Source organism: Falco peregrinus, chromosome 8 (assembly GCF_023634155.1).
Source record: "Falco peregrinus isolate bFalPer1 chromosome 8, bFalPer1.pri, whole genome shotgun sequence".
Lineage (NCBI taxonomy): Eukaryota > Metazoa > Chordata > Aves > Falconiformes > Falconidae > Falco > Falco peregrinus.
The window spans coordinates 56,297,256-56,315,140 of record NC_073728.1 but is presented as its reverse complement, the minus strand read 5'-3'; the positions used below and the strand labels follow the sequence as shown (position 1 = coordinate 56,315,140).

At 42.3% G+C, this 17,885-nt stretch overlaps 1 protein-coding gene across 3 annotated transcripts in view; it reads right to left on the bottom strand.

The window, feature by feature from the left end:
- Positions 1-238: 238 nt before the first annotated feature.
- The window catches only part of RNF145 (ring finger protein 145), a 52,438-nt gene continuing 34,791 nt past the window's right edge, over positions 239-17,885 (bottom strand). For all 3 annotated transcript variants that reach the window (XM_055812619.1, XM_055812618.1, XM_055812617.1), the window contains 7 exons: positions 14,019-14,254; positions 10,436-10,611; positions 7,651-7,791; positions 6,144-6,326; positions 4,116-4,263; positions 3,033-3,389; positions 239-1,877 (listed from right to left, as the gene is read on the bottom strand). In XM_055812619.1, coding sequence (XP_055668594.1) covers positions 1,434-1,877; positions 3,033-3,389; positions 4,116-4,263; positions 6,144-6,326; positions 7,651-7,791; positions 10,436-10,611; positions 14,019-14,254 — 1,685 coding nt within the window. In that variant the 3' untranslated portion in view covers positions 239-1,433. The remainder of the gene's footprint in view (positions 1,878-3,032; positions 3,390-4,115; positions 4,264-6,143; positions 6,327-7,650; positions 7,792-10,435; positions 10,612-14,018; positions 14,255-17,885) is intronic.

The window sequence follows — 17,885 nt, the reverse complement described above, 5'->3', positions numbered from 1 at the left end:
CAGGAGCAAACATGCCTTAGTGTTCTTCTGTTGCTCTGCACTGGCCATGATCTGGTGGCAAGGACCAGGGGAGGCCAGGAGGTATCACTAAGACACACAACATTGAAAAAGAAATGCAGGAGAACAGGAGCATCAGAACTTCGACTGATCTCCAAGGGGGAGAGCTACTACTGCAGAAGAGCCTCTAAACATACACTTAATTCACAGGATTTTAGTACAAGAATCACATAACCAGGTGTAAAAATCTTCAAATGTAATTTATTAAGACATTCAGCTATGTCTGTCAGTCTACATCCAAATTTACTACTAAAAATAAAATAGTATCACATTTCACATTAGGAATACCGACTTTGAAAAACACTTGAGTCAAGCCTATCGTATAAATAAGTGACTAATTTTCTCTTCATATCAAAATTCACATAAAAAAATTGCCTGCCCCCTACTCCCACCTATTCCCCCACCCCAGTCCCTAGTTCTACTTGAAGCCATGATGAATGTAAAAATTTAAGTATGGACATGTCCTTGTCAAAGAAAAAAGGTGCAAACCTATTAACAGCTTTAAAAGTGGCATTTGCGGAGTCTGATCATACACAATAATGTACTCATTCCCAAAGTGCAAATATCGCCAGAGTTTAATACTGTTTTAATTCAGCTGCAAGAATTAAACATTACACAGCACAGTACTGCAAGGCCTCTATCTGTGCCCTAAAACTTATCCCACTTTCCTCCCGCACACGGCAGCGGAGGCCAAAGTGTTCATTAGAGCTTTAGTTCACTTCATGCAGCCCAGACTGTGCCCATTATTAGCAAAAGTTTCATATACATCGAAATATTGAAGACTCCGTCATAAAAGTCAAGAGTCACTATAGATTACATGAATTCAAATGCAACTGCCCCACCAAGAACACCCAAAGCATACACATGACGTATTAAGTGTGCTTCCATCTTCTAGTACAATCACTGATGTTGTATCTTTGATTTTTGCTCACGATCCAGAAAAGATTTTGTCAGCAACCAAAGCTGCACCTCAGCCAGAGACTGGCAACTCACTGCACTTAACGCCGCTCAGGTACCCTGGGACGTGGCTCGATGCGACACCCTCTTCCTGCCCAAAACAAAAGCTAGCATTCTGTCAGTCTGTCTACAACCTCTCACAGACCTCTTGTTCCTCACCTACATCTTGAAAACACTCACTGCAATTTATTTCCAGACATCCTTCCTATGCCCACAGTTCAGAGAGCTTCTGGAGTCATTTCTACTATGTCTCACTGGAGTTACCACTACCAAGCAGCCCATAAAAATCAGCATGGGAGATTACATTTTGACCAGCATTAATAGCTACGCTTCTTTCACAGCTGTGGAAGGATAGGTTTTCTTCTGAGTCAGACTTGGATCTCTGAAATGTGTTTGTTCCCACGTCATCCTTTGTCACCTTAGAGCTGGACACAAACCCTCGGATCTTGAGCGGGGCATCTGTCCGGGACTGCAGTGAGTTCTGCAGCACAAGCTGCTCCCTGGCTGGCCTCGCACCGGCTCGTGTCACCGTCCATGCTTTGAGACCCTTCCATCTCAGCAGAGGCCTCCGGGCCGTCCTGTCCACCTGTGACCTGTCCATTGCTCTCGCTAGAGCTGTCTTTCACATTTGGCCCGTTGTCATGTTCAATACCAGGAGGCTCAGCTGCATCTCCAGGGCTGGGATTTTGCTCTGCACTAGGATTTGGCTGTTGAACTGGCTCTGGTCCCAGTCCCGGTAGCTGTGAAGGGCTCTTAAGTTGGCAGTGGCACAGAGGGCAGGTTTCTTGCACATACAGCCATTTCTTAAGACAACCCGCATGAAAAAAATGGCTACATGGTGTGATTACAGCAGTTTTCATATCCTGAAAGGCATAAAAAAAAAAAAAGAAAGACCATATTATTTGTAATCCCGTTCCTCTCCCCTCACCTCATACACCTAATGGGTCCACTAGCCACAGTCCACAGGCAAGAGAACGTTCCTTCCTTCATACCAGCAAGTCTCCACACATTCAAGTACACACACAATTCAAACACAGGCCAAGTCTGGCTGCTTGTTATTACAGTGTTTAGAAATTAGGCAAAAAGCTTTGTTTATAAAGTCTTATTATAAAAAGAGTTTTTCTAGAATGAGAATCACAGGATTAGTTGGCTTAAGAAACAACTGTGCCAGTTAAAACACCGCACTTACAGATACAACATGTAACAGCAGCAAATCAGAAATGAAGTTAACACCCCAATTACGGCAGCCGAGACCCACATATTACTTAGTCCGGTGCTTCAAACACCATCATTCAATCTGGTACCAGTAGTTTTACTCTTCAAAGAATTTGTATCAAGTTTGGAGTCACTCCAATTCCACACTACTAATCTTAGGATGGTTCTTTCACTGTCATACATAGCTACATTTTCTATCCAAGAGAAAGAGAGACTTTGGAGTTAGAGGTGCGATAAAGATATTACTTTCAGCATTAATTTCTAAGGTACTCATATCTGCTGGCTTACATTAGAAAGACCCTTAACCTTTTGATAATTAGGTTTCTGTTATAAAGCTGACATTGCACATAAAGTGAAAGTAACAATGTCTGTAGAGACAGAGCTGCTTCTACGGAATAATAACAAATCAGCTACTGAATACACATTGTCTGTCACCATAAAAAAAAAAAAAATAATCTTCCACTAATGAAGAAAGGGCACATTTGCCGTTACTGTTGAGACCAGCTCAACCCAAATACCAGAAGTTTCAAAGAAGCTCAAGGACACGGTTTGTTGTGTAACTGGAGAAAAATGAATGAAAGTTTAAACATATCCAAACTATCTCTTTATTCATAAAAACTATCCCAGCAACTGTACTCCAAATCCATTTACACAAAGCAGAAGACTGGGTAATTCACGTAACTTTTTGAGCACAACATTCTCACTCATTAAACGTAAGGAACTTGTTTTACTAGTTGTGGTCTGAACTTGACAGTCTAGACGTATTTCAATTCAAGTCAATCTTTTCACACTTCCATTCATACCTGGTAGCAGATGGCACAGATATCATTGTGTTGCTCTAACTGCTCTTTTGTGGCAACTGGCAGTGATTTTATCTTATTCACAGCATCTCTGCGAAGAAGGAAACTCTTCCATCCCAGTTGGGCCCGCAACCACACGTTGTAATAGGAGTGAATGAAGATGATCACAGAACCCATCACAGTCCATTCACCAAAGATCGTTTCTGAGACACCGTACGCCACCACACAGAGAGCGACGAGGAACTCCAGCAGCCGGTACGTGCCATTTACATAATAAATCACATCATCCATATTTTCTACGGGTTCTTTTCTGAACTCCTCCACCATAAACAAAACATAAATGAAGAGCGTCCCAAGCACCTGTAACACAGTTGCAAGACCATGAGTTCAGCATTCAGTTCTGAACTGGAGCTTATGTCCTTCCGCACTGTCCACCTTGCTCTGTACCCACAAGCTCCCAAATCAGACAGAGGGCAGGGCAGGCAAGCCTCAGAGGAGTAAAATTGTTGCTGAACTTCAAGACAAATAAAAGTCACTCTTTCTTGCAAAGCATTTAAGCTTGTTCCCAAGTACTCCCCCTTCTGTACTTTCCTGAGTCCAGAACACAGCTGAGTTGACTAAAAAAAAAGTGCTTTGCATCACGAGGAGTGATTTTATAAATTCAATAATTAAAAAACCCCAAGTTATAACAAATACTCATAGCACAAAACATTGCCTGTATTTACACTACTGTGTTTGAACATCAGATTACTTTCAAAAGAGCCATGCAACAGTACATAAATAAGTACTCGGGGAAGGAGGGAGTGTGTGGGGAAACCACAACGCTTGTCACTATGATAGTTATGCCCTCAAAAGCCTTTTGACTTTACAATTTGAAATAGATCTCCATTCACCTATGTTCTCTGCCCACCCCAAGAGCTCTTTAGCCTCAGATACAGGATAAAGAAAGAGATTTTTATATCCTATCTTGTACTTCTGCCCTTCCATCATCCACATTCTTTTATCACGTATTTCTGCCCTCTCCCAGAGTAACAGGATCACAGTTAATGCAGGGCTTCATGGCTGGTACAGGGCTAACCTTCCTACCTGAAGAGAGGTTAGAATACTGCTGGAGATAATGATCAACAGCCAGAAATCCATATGGAAAAACTGACAAATCATGTAGGCCATGTACGCAGGGAACACGAGTAAGAACAAACAGAGGCTGACTGCTCGGAAGTGCTTCCACAGACTCCTGCAAACAACACAACAGGTTTTTATTTTTTAAGTTACATTTGAGTGTCAGAATAAGAACAGCCTGACTGCTGGATGTAGCTATGTTAGGTGTTTGTGGAAAGCTTTAACTTGTTGAAAGGAGTTTCTATTTTACTTGGGCACAGTCTCATTTCCAGCATGCATACTTACAACACCTACAGTATGAAAAGTTCCCTCTGATCTGACCTTTGCTGTTTTCAGCACAAAGATTATGGGCAAAAATTCACATACAGTAATTGTCGTAATGGGTCAAGTCAGTGGAAGTACCCGAGATACTGAACATTTCAGAGGAAAGACATTAAAATAAAAATATTAAATATACATGTAACTGTTCATACACTCTTCTATATAAACAGAGTTCTCCCAGATTATATACTTATTACAACTCTTCTACATCTTTTTGCTAATATGCATGGGGCAAAGGTATTTCCTTTCATCAGCAGACTTAACCCTGCTGCTTTTAGCAGTATATTCCCCAATTCAGGGATCACAAAAGAAGAAATGTAGCAGGACTGGAACATTCATCTCTGCCAGTCCTGACTCTGCTCCTATCATTCACTTCTTCCTAATCTCCTCCTCAGCCTAAAAACACTATCAATCTTTTTACAAGCATCCATTCGTGAAGGCTTTCAGAATATCTCTGGTAATTTACTATACTACCTCTACATGTTCTTCAGATTGTATTTTAACCTCATTTAGCACTGGAAGTGAAGTATGGAAAAAGTGAAAGTATTGGAGGGACAGGACAACAGCAGAAACCGGCTTGTTTAACACAGTCTGAAGAAACATCAGAATGCTACTACGAGGTCTGCAATTCTGTGTCTGTGTGCGAGGGAGAAAGGGAGCACTGAAGTGGAATTTATCCTGATCCTAGTTGATTTAGAACTGCCTGTGAGATCTGGCAGAAGAGAGTTAAGACTCCCTATCATCACAGGCTGCTTGTTTAAGCTGGGCAGAGGCTCCTATCCTGGCCCTACTCCCTTTCCCTCTGTTACTATATTTGAATTTAACGTGCTGCAGGCAGAATACGCCAGTTACAAGTAGCCTCTAAGCTAAACAAAATCTCTACACATAAATAAACCTCTTTTATTTCTTCACTTACAGGTTACAGAAAGGGAAAAGTCATAAGCAATTAAAGATACAAACAGCTTAATACAAGAACACCAGATACCAATACAGCGCTTCAAATTAATCTCACATGCATCAGAACACTAATGCAAGCCTTCCACCTCTCATTTTCTGCCAGTAAACCCTATCATTTTGTGATCACAGCCTCACAAAAAAAAAAAAAAAAGAGGTTTGACAATATCTAACACAAGGTAATTTCTAGAAACTTTGCATCCTCAATAGCTGCCAGAGACCGCTGCATTAGAGGAAAACCTACCCAACTGCAGAGGAGGTTAATGAAAACCATTCTGCAAATCCCCACAATCGAACGTGGGTGGGGACAGCACAGGCACTGGAGTCCTGGATTTGCTTAACTGAAAGCACAGTGCACTGACGCTCTTCCTAGGAAGAATAACCACTGAGCAGCGTAACACTTGGAGTGGGCAGCCAGCAACTGCAGAACAGCACAGCATTGCACAGGCAGGATGGACGCAGTCCTGAGCAAGAGGAGGTGACCAAAGTCACCCCAGTTTGCCAGCATACAGCAGGGTAAAAAGTGTTCCTATGTGCCCTTGAGGGAGTAGGGAAGAGAGGGAAAAGCTAAAGAATTTAGACTAGAAAAGAAATCTGCATACAGAAAAGGCAGGGTAACTTTACAAGCTACTAAAAACCCAAATCTGGCCATCAATCCCCAGTTTATCACCTCCTAAAACAGCATTGAGTAACTTTCAGTTTAGGAAACCAGTCTCTTACTTGTCCCTTGAGGCCCCCAATGCCAAGACAATGGGATCAGCAATTTCCAGCATGGACTGAAGTATGGATGCCACCACAATGAAAAGAATAATACTGAGCAGGAACGCCCGATGCACAACTTGGAGCTCAATCAAACCTGTCTGCACAGCCAGGATCAGGAGTGTGACTCCTTCAGTCATTCCCCTGCAGATGAACACAGTCAAAAGAACAATCAATCACATCTTTGTGTGTCAAAGCTAGTTCAAAAATACATCTAGAAACACCAGGAAATAAACTGTTTCTGCCATAACCCTTCTAATGCCACTGGATGTAGCTTTTACTGATGTCCCTGCTAGGGCTTTATCCAGAGAGGAATCTTTTCCAGAAATGCTGAAGCCTTGGGGTTCAGGAACTAGCAGATTTCAGAACCCTGCTCCTGACTAGCAGCGAGTGGCCTACAACCAGCCCAGCAGGCACCACCCAGCGAGAGAGTCCCCCTGGCACAAAGCACTTTAAGGACCCAAGCTGTGTCTTAAGATGAGGAACCCACCAGTCTCAGTGTTGCCTACACAAGCCCAAAGCAGCCCTGCTACGTCTACACCTGGGCACCAGTCAGGCTTGCTCCTAGATCACCATGAAGATCCTCTCCACCTGTTATATTTCCCCATTACCACCCTCTTGCCTGTCCTTTGGCCCTGGGGAAACAGCCTTGACTCAACACCCCAGCCGGTGCTCAGTTTAGGCAAATCAGCAGTTTAGCCATTTTCAGTTTATTTTATACAGCTGTCCGCTTCTTTTTTTGCTTGGAACCTCTGCCTGAATTTAGTACCTCCAAGGACCACAATTCAGCACCAGTAGTTGATGCAGTTCAAGTGCAGATCGCCCAGAAATGCATGCTTCCCCAAAAGATGCTTTTATGTAGACTGCTCCTGGGCAACCCCAAATTATACCATTTTTGCTTCCACATCTTGAAATCCTCATTTGCATACAGTCTGAACTTTATTCGATAGAGTTAATGGAATAATGGAGAAAGGTAGTGTCATACCTAGGATCCCAATTTCATATTAGACAAGCTGGGACAAGCATTAAGAAAAAGCAGTTTCTACATTTTGGCTATTTCCCATAGTAATTTACAGGCAATCCATACAAAGCTGTGTTTTAAGCCTCATAGATTAGTAACGTTTCACACATGACTACAGGGTGAATGAGGAAACAGAAGTATGAAGCATATTATCCAAGCATGTGAAAATTTTCCAGTGACTCATGAAAATGAAAGCGCTAAGATGATCAAACTGTGCAATCATAAACCCCAACTAATAGCCCTGAATTTGTTAACAGAAGTGAACCATCTCACAAAAAGTCCATTTTCACCTCAAGTGCTTCTAACACACACAGACTGGCCTACAAAAAGCCTGTCAAGGATACCCAGGAGTTCATAAGTTAAAACACTACAATGCAACCCATATATTTCTACATATATCCCTTTTTGTCTGCTTCTTTTTAGACCTAGGCACAACAAGGTACTTACCTGTTCATAGCAGGATCGTTCATGAATGCTCGGTAACCCTGCAAGTAAAACTTGCAGAGAGTCAGAACTCCCAAAGCAACAAAAGAGACTGTAAAGACCAAGCCCAGCAGCGAGTACGGCGTGCTACAGCATTCGGCAATGCTGGGAGGAGAGAGGGGAAAAAAAACAAAAAGAAAAGGTCTGTTAATTAAAATCCATGTGATGAGCTCTCCCTTTGTTCTGTTAACTGTGCAAGCTGGTTTTAAAGCAAAATTGGATTGGCTTAATGAAAACATGAAAAGCTCTACACTGCCATGAAACCCTCCTATAAAGAGAGAAAGGTGAGCCTTATTCTGTTCCTTCTTTCCAAGACACAAGTTCACCCCAGCTAACGCTGCTGTGCTACGGTGTTTCTGCCGTCCCTCTCCAGCGCTGTCACACGGTGGCACTGTCCTGCTGCCGTAGGGTTTTCACAACCAAAAGGCAATTTGTCAGCCACAACGCATCCAGGCGGCTTGCTGAAATTTCAGCCAGCTACCAGAAACACAGGGTTAAAGCGGATGGACTCTTTCAGGCCCTTGACACTCAGATACACAACAGTGCAAACAAACACCCAACTGATAAAACACTACTGGGAGACTGGGGGCTTTTTGGTAGCCTTTAGTTCACGTCCGATTCAGGTAGGCAACATCTGTCTTTCAAAGTGTTGAGCCAGAAGCAGCAAAGTAACACAGCGAAGAATATTCACCCTCAGCAGGCTTCTTCCTCTCTTTTGCTACAGCAGTGAAGTCTCAAAGACCGAGACCCCAGCATTCATTTAACAGTGCTGAGAGCACATCTCCCTCACCTTGGGGCTGCTCTTCAGCTGATCCCGGCACTGCAATGTTTGGAGCAGCCTAAGCCTCAGAGAGTACTCTGGCTTCTGAAACATGCCACCACCAGAGTAAGGGGAGTGCAGTGCAGCGCACCCACCACGTGCCCCAACGCTAGGGTAAAGAACTGGCTGTCAGCCACAGATGACACCTCCAGAAAACCCGACATGCACCATCCAAGGTAATTTACAGCCACTGCTGGAAACTGGCCCCTAGGCTAGGTCAGTATTTGGTCTGACCTAGTACAGCCACTCTGACCTTATGAAAATCAGACAGCTGTTCTGCACCCCCCCCAGCTGCTCTCACCTGAACTCCAGCTACACTGTTTTAAGCACTCATTACACTTAAAGGGTACAGATGCAGAATTCACTCACTTTCATGGAAGAGCACACCTTTTCTTCCATTTTGTTAAACAGCCAGCAGCACCACATTATTAACTGACCTGACAAGGTACTTCAGCTCCCTCTGAAGGGGTAAGAGGCTGTTAGTGGTATTACCTGAGTTCGTGTTTTTAAGATGCAGAACCATTTAGAATTTTTCTACTGTGACAGAGCTGAGAACATTGAGAACACTTACATAGCTTTTATCTATTTTTCCAATTTCAGGGAGAACTTCAGAGATCAACTGATATTCATTCACTCACAGATCAAGCCAACTGCAAGTCTGCAAAGCAAGTTCCCTGTTCTGCCACAAACAGAAATCTAATTATTTGGTGCAGAAATAAACTCAACTGATCTGCAAGGAAAAGAATCACTTCCCCCACCTCTGCTATCTGCTAAATGCAGCACTCTATTGCAACAAAACTAAAATTGCAGCAGAGGGGAACAGGAGGAAAAACTTCAGACACCACCAATGATTTAGTTAAACAGGTAACATAGTGCTTTTATATAATGCAGTGATGCTGTAAGCAATTTAATACTACATGCAATAAAATCTCTGGCATTTCTCCTTAATGATAATTAATTTTGACAGCTTACACTATCACACCATAGACAAGACATACACACACACAGAGGCAAGAAAAAGCCAAGCAATTGTAAAGTCTGATTGGAAACTGTAGTGATGATCAAGTTACTCAAAGAAATTGCCACCCAAACAGCAGAGCTAACAATGTATGGCCTCTAAAGAATATTTCCTGTGTTATCTGTGTGTTTAGACAACTTTTGCCTCTTTTCTCCCCATCCCAGTATTACACTATCTAATTTGTCTGTCCTACCTCCTGCAACACACCCAGTTCCTCTCTGCCCTACACTCCTGCTCCCTTTTCTACGCTGTTTCTAGTTAAACAACAGCCAAAGGCAGATAGATTCCAGCCAGAAGCATCCCTCAAATGCTGCCTTTCTCTCAATAACAGCACTAACACAGGCCTCTCTATTTTACAATCAGTTTTAACAAAGCTTTTAGGAATCTGATAACCTTTAAGATCTTTACACCTCTGCCAAATTAACCTCTGGGCTCAAAAGTTACTTTGGGAGTTGGGTACTTTGGCTGCTTGGGTGACAAGGAGGTGTCTCACACCACAATGATGAAACAAGGCATGGAAGGCTCAGAAAGAGACATGATCATGAATAAGATACCAGCTGGACTGAACTTCAGCTGAAACATCTCAGACTTAAAAGCAACTTGTATACTGAAAACAACTTCTAGACCAAAGTGCTAATTATAGCTATTCCCTCATCAAAGGAGTATTTTGCTTTCTTTGGGAACTCTCCCACAGTTCTACTAATGCTGTCTGTTCTGAACGGGATACATGCCTGTGAAAGGCAAGCTTAACAGGGTTTGCATACACGGTCACTATGATAAGAACAAATATTTGTTGCGTATCCAAATGCAATAAAGCCAATCTACATATCTAGTCTCTAAAAGAATACAAACATTCATTTCAGAAGATAGTCAAAACAGAAAACCCAACTATTTGCAGACTAGTTAATTACCTTGTCAAGAAGAGGAAGAGGAGCCTCTCTCTTGAGGCAGGCTGGTCCCGTGTACTGAAATAGGAATAGATCTGAAGAGCAAATAAGACAAGCCAAAACACCATGAAAAGAACTGGGACGACCAGCTGGTTCCACAGAGACATCCCCAAAGCCAGGAGACCATACACCTCCACCACCTGGGCAAGACAGAAAAATGCAGTTTGTTACTGGTTCACAGCACCTATGATTTGATAACAAAAGGACAGTCAACAATGTAACTACAAGGAAGCTAAGGATAATTCACATGGCATCGGTCATCCCAAAGGAAAAAGAGGATGCACATCAAACTGCAGTTTGACAAAAGGAGGGCCCAGGTTCAGCAGTGGTGTGTTACCATTGTCCGTCTTGAAGCAGAGAGAAGTACTTGTTCTGCGCAGCAAACTATCAGACCAGCCCTTTCCTGTGAGTAAGTGGCTCGGAGCTGCTGACTGCAGCCCACTCACAGCCAGAGGGGCGACGACACATCTCCAGCTCATGTACAACCCTATCAGACCTTTTTGCTCAGCTTAAGTCACAGCAACATTGCTTTCTCTGTAGCTACTGCCAAGTCACTGCACACACTGGATACTGAAATGTAAGCCACATCACTTCAGCACCGTACATCTGCTTTGATGACCTGTTTTTAAGGAAAAACTTAATATCTCAGACATTTTATGTTTAAATACCTCAAAATCATGTACCAGACTCCTAACTGCTCCTAATCCACAAAGTGTTTTGAAATTAATCCTCAAATTATTTCAGAAGAGACTGAAGCTCAAATTACTTCTTTTGTATTGCAGAGACTAAGTTACAATGCAGTGGTTGCCAAGAAGCTGGAACTTCAAGTAGCTGGACTTAATACAAAAGGTCAAAAGGAAATCACTCTTAGCTACTATTTCCTCATCACCTGCTTCCCACGACATACAACCCCTAATGGCTAGCAAATTTTAGCGAACGCTAAAAAAGCTGCCTACTTAGGGCTCCATGACAAGCATGAGAGATATTACATTCATGGGACCCACTGCAGGATGCTCTGTGGCTGATGGACAAGCAACACGCTGCTGGCAGGGATACAGTGCCAAGCTCCTGCTTTCAGCTTTGCACACAGACTTGTGAAGGAAGTGCACCTGCCCTCAGGACGCTCCCTTGGCCTTACCCTTGGCCTGGGACCAACACAAGCAATCCCATGCAGCTAGCTCCTGGCAGAGTGCTCCACCACATCGGAAAAGGGTCACGCTATTCTGATCATGTAGATTCATAACCATGAGGTATTTCATAACCATGAGGTATTTCTGGCTCCAAGTAGGCAGCCACGGTTCTGGACCTGCTTTTAAATTATACCATTATACACAAAGCTGCCTCGGCCCACCTGTTAGGGCTGTCTCAGGAAACACTCTGGTGTTTAATATCCTAATATTCACAAAATTTTTGCCACCGATAACCAAACCAGCAATCAAATCCAGCCTAAAATAGTAATAAACTCACAAACACCAGGATGAAGGCATCATTCAAAACTAACAACTGCACAAAGTTATAGCGACGGAAATATAAGTAGGAAAATACTCAAGACAAAATAGCAATATCCTCCTCTGGAATAAGCATACTAAGCTTGATTTGTAGTAGAGTTGCAAGCAAATATATGAATACATTATGAGACTTTTTTTTTTTCCTGTTGTTTCAGGAACATAGGTAAAGAGCAGCAAGCTCTTTAGAAACAAAAATCCTGTTTCCCCATGTGTCAGTACAATACAAAAACCACTCTCACACAACTTTCAATTTCAACCCACTCTCTATTACATGCATTTAGAAAAGCAGCATACAATGCTCTATTACAAACCCAGTGCTCCATTATAAAGTTTCTGCTATTTTCTCTGTATTTCCAAGAAAAAAAACTTTATGCCCTCCACATAGAAAGTCAGGAGAAAGAGTATGATCAGTGCCCAAAGGCCACGTACAGGGAATACTTCTTCCTCATAACACTGTAATACAGCCTGGCATACAAAGATTTGAAATACTTGGGGGGGGGGGGGGGGGGGGGCCACGATAGGGGAGACAAGCAATCCTAGAGATGAGGAAACTTGTGTAACAGCTATATTTAGAATACAGTTCTCACAAACAAACACCAACCCCCGCAACAACAACCAGCAAGAAACCACTACTTACCACCTCACCCCAGAATGTATTTTCAAATTAAAACTTCCATAAGATGCTGAAGTGTTTTAAACATAAGTGCCTAATTATAGATAGATACATGACTAAATCCACATCCAATCTGAATCTGACTTTAGGAAGCTAAACTCTGCATCCATTTACGCACGAGGAAAATGGAAGTGCTAGTTCAAATCTGTCGCAAGTCTTCGAGCTGCAAAGATGTGTAACTGTTTTACCCCAAATGTTACCACTCCAAGTAAACTGTAAGTATAATTTTCCTATTGTCACTGGAAAACAAGGATATTGAAGCTTTGCCCATTAGGTCATGAATAAGTTTTTAACCAGCAAATTTACAAGCTAGTTACAGATGAGATCAGACCATGCTAGGTGCTGTACAAACACAGAAGGATAATCCTGCTCCACAGACCAATTACATACAAAATAAATAACCAGACAGTAATGATCAGCATGACAAGCTGAGACCTTGGCACACCAGACACCTACTGCTGCCAAGTTTTTGTTTGCGTATTACAGATATGACAGCAAAGACGATTTGAAGACTGCTTTGAAAGAGCTTAACAAGTTTTCAGACTGCTACTGGACTGAAGAGCAGAAGGCAGAAAACCAATGGCTTGATTTGAAAAAAAAAACCAAGTCCAGCAAGTGGTGAGCTGAAACTGCGGGTCAGTCAGAAGTCAAGCAAGCATCCATCTTTTTACACTGAAATATACAGAAAGATGCATACACACATACATTTATTTTTATACAAAAAACATGAGGTGATGTTTCTGTACCACTGACAAAGTGTCTTTTCAACCAAGTATCAGATGTCAAAGCATTAACAAAATGGATACATGTTAGATCACTCTTCTCTGCTTCTGCTAACTCTTGTTAGAGGTCTCAGCAATGCTGCTGTTCTAAAAAAACAATACAGACCTTTCAAATCACTGTCTGCAAGTAACAATCAAAATCACCTTTAGTGTTACTCCCGATTTAACACTACCATAATTACAAATGCTCTTCATACCAAACGCTTTTCTTGAAATTAACAGCAACTACAATTAATGCATGGGGATTACCTTGCTCAGTTAATGAGGCTGCAAATACATTCCATTCTGCCACAGTTTTGTCTTTTACCCTGGACTTGGGAAGGACTAAGCTAAGTGGACATGCACAGCTGGCCAGCAGCATAATTCAGGCTAATGTCTTAACTGCTCACCCATACAAATTGTAAGCTACCATAAACTGAAGAAAGAAGAAGCTATACACAGAAATAAATTTAGTTTGCTAAGAAAGCACGAGTGAACACACACACACAGAGCTGCACAGACTACCACCAAAGTATTTTCTTATTTCTTTCCTGCAAAAAAGGCTCAGGCCAAGGAAAATAAAATTTTTACGTTTGCTATCTTACCTGGACAAGCTCTCTGTATGCAGATTTTGCCAAGTTATAGGGCACCAGAAGATTCGATGCCAGAAAGTAGAGAACTTCCAAACCAGTGAATATCATGGCAAATTTGTTGATGACGACAATCGTTTCCAGAGGGACCAGGCAAAGCCGCGCCAGCAGAGGGAGCATGTGAGCAGAGAACAGCCAGATCTGTTTGGTTTTCATGACGCAGGAGCAGATCGTACATACCACCAGCTGACCTGAAAACGCGACACAGGATTTTATAATCAAGCTGATTCTCCCCTTCAGGAAAAAAAAAATATGTATTTTAAAACTTTATCTTTCCACAACACAGTTATCAATCCAGCATATTATGACAGTTCTAACTAGGACATATCTGTTATGAAACCAGGCTCCTCCATGTCTTTTGCTGGGTCACAAAAGTTCCCATTTTCAAACTACGCAAAGTGCATGCTTTCACTTTAGAGATTAGCGAGATGTAAACCCAAACACATGCAGAATCATACTCAGATTAATATGAAATCCCAGGAATAAATCATGTAGAGGTTAACCCAACAAGTCATCTCGCTTTTCCTTGGCGCCCCCAGCTCAACTTAAATCCCATCAGTATTTGTACACACAGCAGCAGCCTTTCTGAAGCCCAGCTATGCTGCTACTTCATCCCCATCTATGCAAAAAAAGTAATCAGAGGTCCCAGATCGCTTTTAAAGCAACAATATTTACACTGTCAGGAGGAATTACTGGCCAAGAACAGCAACAGGAGAACAGCCAGGTCAGAAGCTGAGAGTTCAATAATTTCATAATGCCCTGAGGCAGCTGCTCAAAATTATCACTGAAGCTTGCAAGTGACAGTTAATTAACAACTAAATTCTCTTTAACAGTTGGCAGGGACACAAGCACATCTCTCCCATGGACCCAGAGATCTGGAGGGTGGTATTTCTAGAGGAGACCACTCCAGTACAACTGCTCCCATTAGAATCACTGGAAGTTGTACCCTTTATCTCAGAGGAAATGGAATGGGGCAAAATGCACATTACCTGGATAAGAACAATTCTCACTCACCATTTTGCAGCAAGGAAAAAGTTTATTGCGTATTATTTAAAAGCAGAACCTTGTTCACCATCTATATTAGCTTACATCTGAAAGCCACAATACTTGGTACTAAACCCAAGCTCTTATGGTCTGTTTAGGAGCTAGCTCCACTAATGCTTGCACTTCACAAACCTTCCCAAAACCGGGAATTGGCCTTAGCAAAACACAGACTAACAAAATCAAGGCCGGTAACACCTCTAGGTCAGTACTAACCCCCTATGTTCACATAAGCTCACTGATCTTGTAAACCCTCCTGGATGGCTAAGGAGAGGAAGCTGCAAGAGGAGAAACAGCAATACCAGGATTTTGCTTTCATTCTGCCTAGCTTCCCTACCTAGGAACGGACTTTTGCTTTCAAAATAACTGCAACTGAGCTGAAAGCCATTTCTGACCTCTACTACTTAAGCATACAAAGTTCTTCCTCCTTCACCCTGTCCTCTTTCAAGTTTAAGTTCTACTGTCAAGTTGCTAGGTATATTTTTGAATTAGCAGATGTCTTTTCAGAACAAGCACCCTTGCTCTCATAGCAAGACGCTATCACAGCATACTGGGTCTTAAATGCCTCAGAGAAAGTTACTCCACTAATCTTTTTAGAAGTTCAGACTCCAGCCCTGAAGCATTCTCCCTCTGCTTTGTTGTTCTCTGCCCACACACACGTTGCTACAACCCTATTTAAGATACCACCAGCACACTGCTGTGCTGTAATATTCAGGAGCCTGGCACAGTCGGCTTGCGAGGATTTCTGCGACTCATGGTAACTAAGGCAACCCAGCTTCACACAAAAAGGGATACAAATACCAGTATCCAATATGTTCTTCAGGATTTAGTAAGTGTCATCAGCTGAAATAAAATATTGCGACATCGCCTTAATCCAGCGCTCTTTGGGATGACTCTGGAGCTCTCCAATCACAAAATACGACCTCTGACTTAACTCTCATCTCACACAACAGCAAAACTTGCTTTCCTCCAACAATGATGTGCCAAGTATGCTGCTAAACTCTGACTCTCACACCTTTTTAATTTCAACACCGATCAAAGGCTACTTGTCATGGAAAGGAGAGCTGTACACCCAAGGAAAAACACGGAGCACTTTCTCTGGAGGTCTCAATCTCCTTCCTGAAGTCTGCACCCTGTCAATTCTCAACTCCTTCAGGAAGGGTCTGGAAATGTCTCCAATGGAGCTTTTAGTGACTGGTACTTCCCATTTCAAACTGGGGTAGCAGCTCCTTAGCTCAGGACAGAAAAAGCTCTCTCTGCAGGAAATCATAGTTTATCTCCAAGCAGGGCTGTACACTATCCATCAGTCTTCACAGAAAACACAGCAGGACCAGTCAGAAGAAATTATTTTGTACCTCATATCAAATCATTAAAAGATTTTAACACTATCTGCTAAGACTAGCGAATCCAGCTGAATGTTTGCACTCTGAACTTAAATGCTGTGGACTGAAAACAGCTAACGAACCTGGCAGCTGGAATCCTCCTGCGGGACACCAGGCTCCTCTGCTAAGGGATGAGGCAATAAGGAAGAAATCTACTGCCTTAAGTCCCTGCCCATTCTTTTCCCTTCCCAAATCCTCTACAAATACATCAAATGTTGCTGACAGGTAGCCAAAAGCCTCTCAACTTGTAACCTAATGGAAAATGTGCAAAGAAAAGCCCATGCAGTACAGCCACCATTCAAGCCACCAAGTATGGAACTGTCTTTACTTTCTTTACTTCATTCCCAGTTTTAAAAAGCTGATGTTAACAAATTCCCTGGCTACACCAACCTGAAAGTTAATATACAATCCCATTATTGTGCATTAAGAAAAAGCAAGTCTTCACGGTACCATCACTTCCAAACCCATGCAGCTTTGTAACACTCACAGCTGACATGCTCACAAAGTGACACGCTCATCCAAGGGGCAGTCTTCAAAGACATTTATTTCTTCCACCCAGCACTTAGGAATGTATTAGTAACCCTAATCAACAGTCATCAGACTGAATTAGATGAAGGGGAAGAAATGACCACAAGAGCCATTCAAATAGCACTAATGAATAAAAGCATTAACAAAGATCACATTTGTGAACCAGCTGACATACCGTACATCATCCCCTGAACTCTGACCCGAACTTTTAGGAACCGGAGCTGTATCAGGTAGCACCATTTATTCTCCCGTGCACCTGCCCCAGTGCCTTTGGCAACAGTGCTGCAGCACAACACTCTGGCAGAACACGTAAGGAAAATACAGAGCTAAGCACCTGTATATTCATTTTACTGTGAAGATGACACAGTTCAGTGCAGTACACTCCTGAGATGTGGCAGACTGCACTGGATAAATACCCTTGTATATAAGAAATTTGAGAAAGTATTTCATATTTATACAAAACATTCTCAAGCCTCACAGCCTACTGTCACAGGTCTTCCCCAAAGACGACTGCTTGCCATCAAGATTAAAATTACACTTCCAAGCTGCTTTTAAAAGAACAGGGGAAATAATGGGTATATTAAGTATGTTAATGTACACACATTTGCTAGTACAGTCAGACACCTACTTCTGAAAAAAGAATTACAAGAAGGGGACACTTTAGTCTGACATCTGCTACAACCCAAAACTGTACTGGATAGAAACAGTATTATCTTTTTCTCACTTATTTTTAGTTCATATTAAAACCTGGATGAAGCATAATGGGTTTGACTCTTAGTTTAGTTTCTGTTTAAGTGTTACTGAATGACACAATGCCTCCTGACCTCTTCCTGCCCAGGTCTGCCTTCTGCTTTGTGAAGCTCTCTGAGGG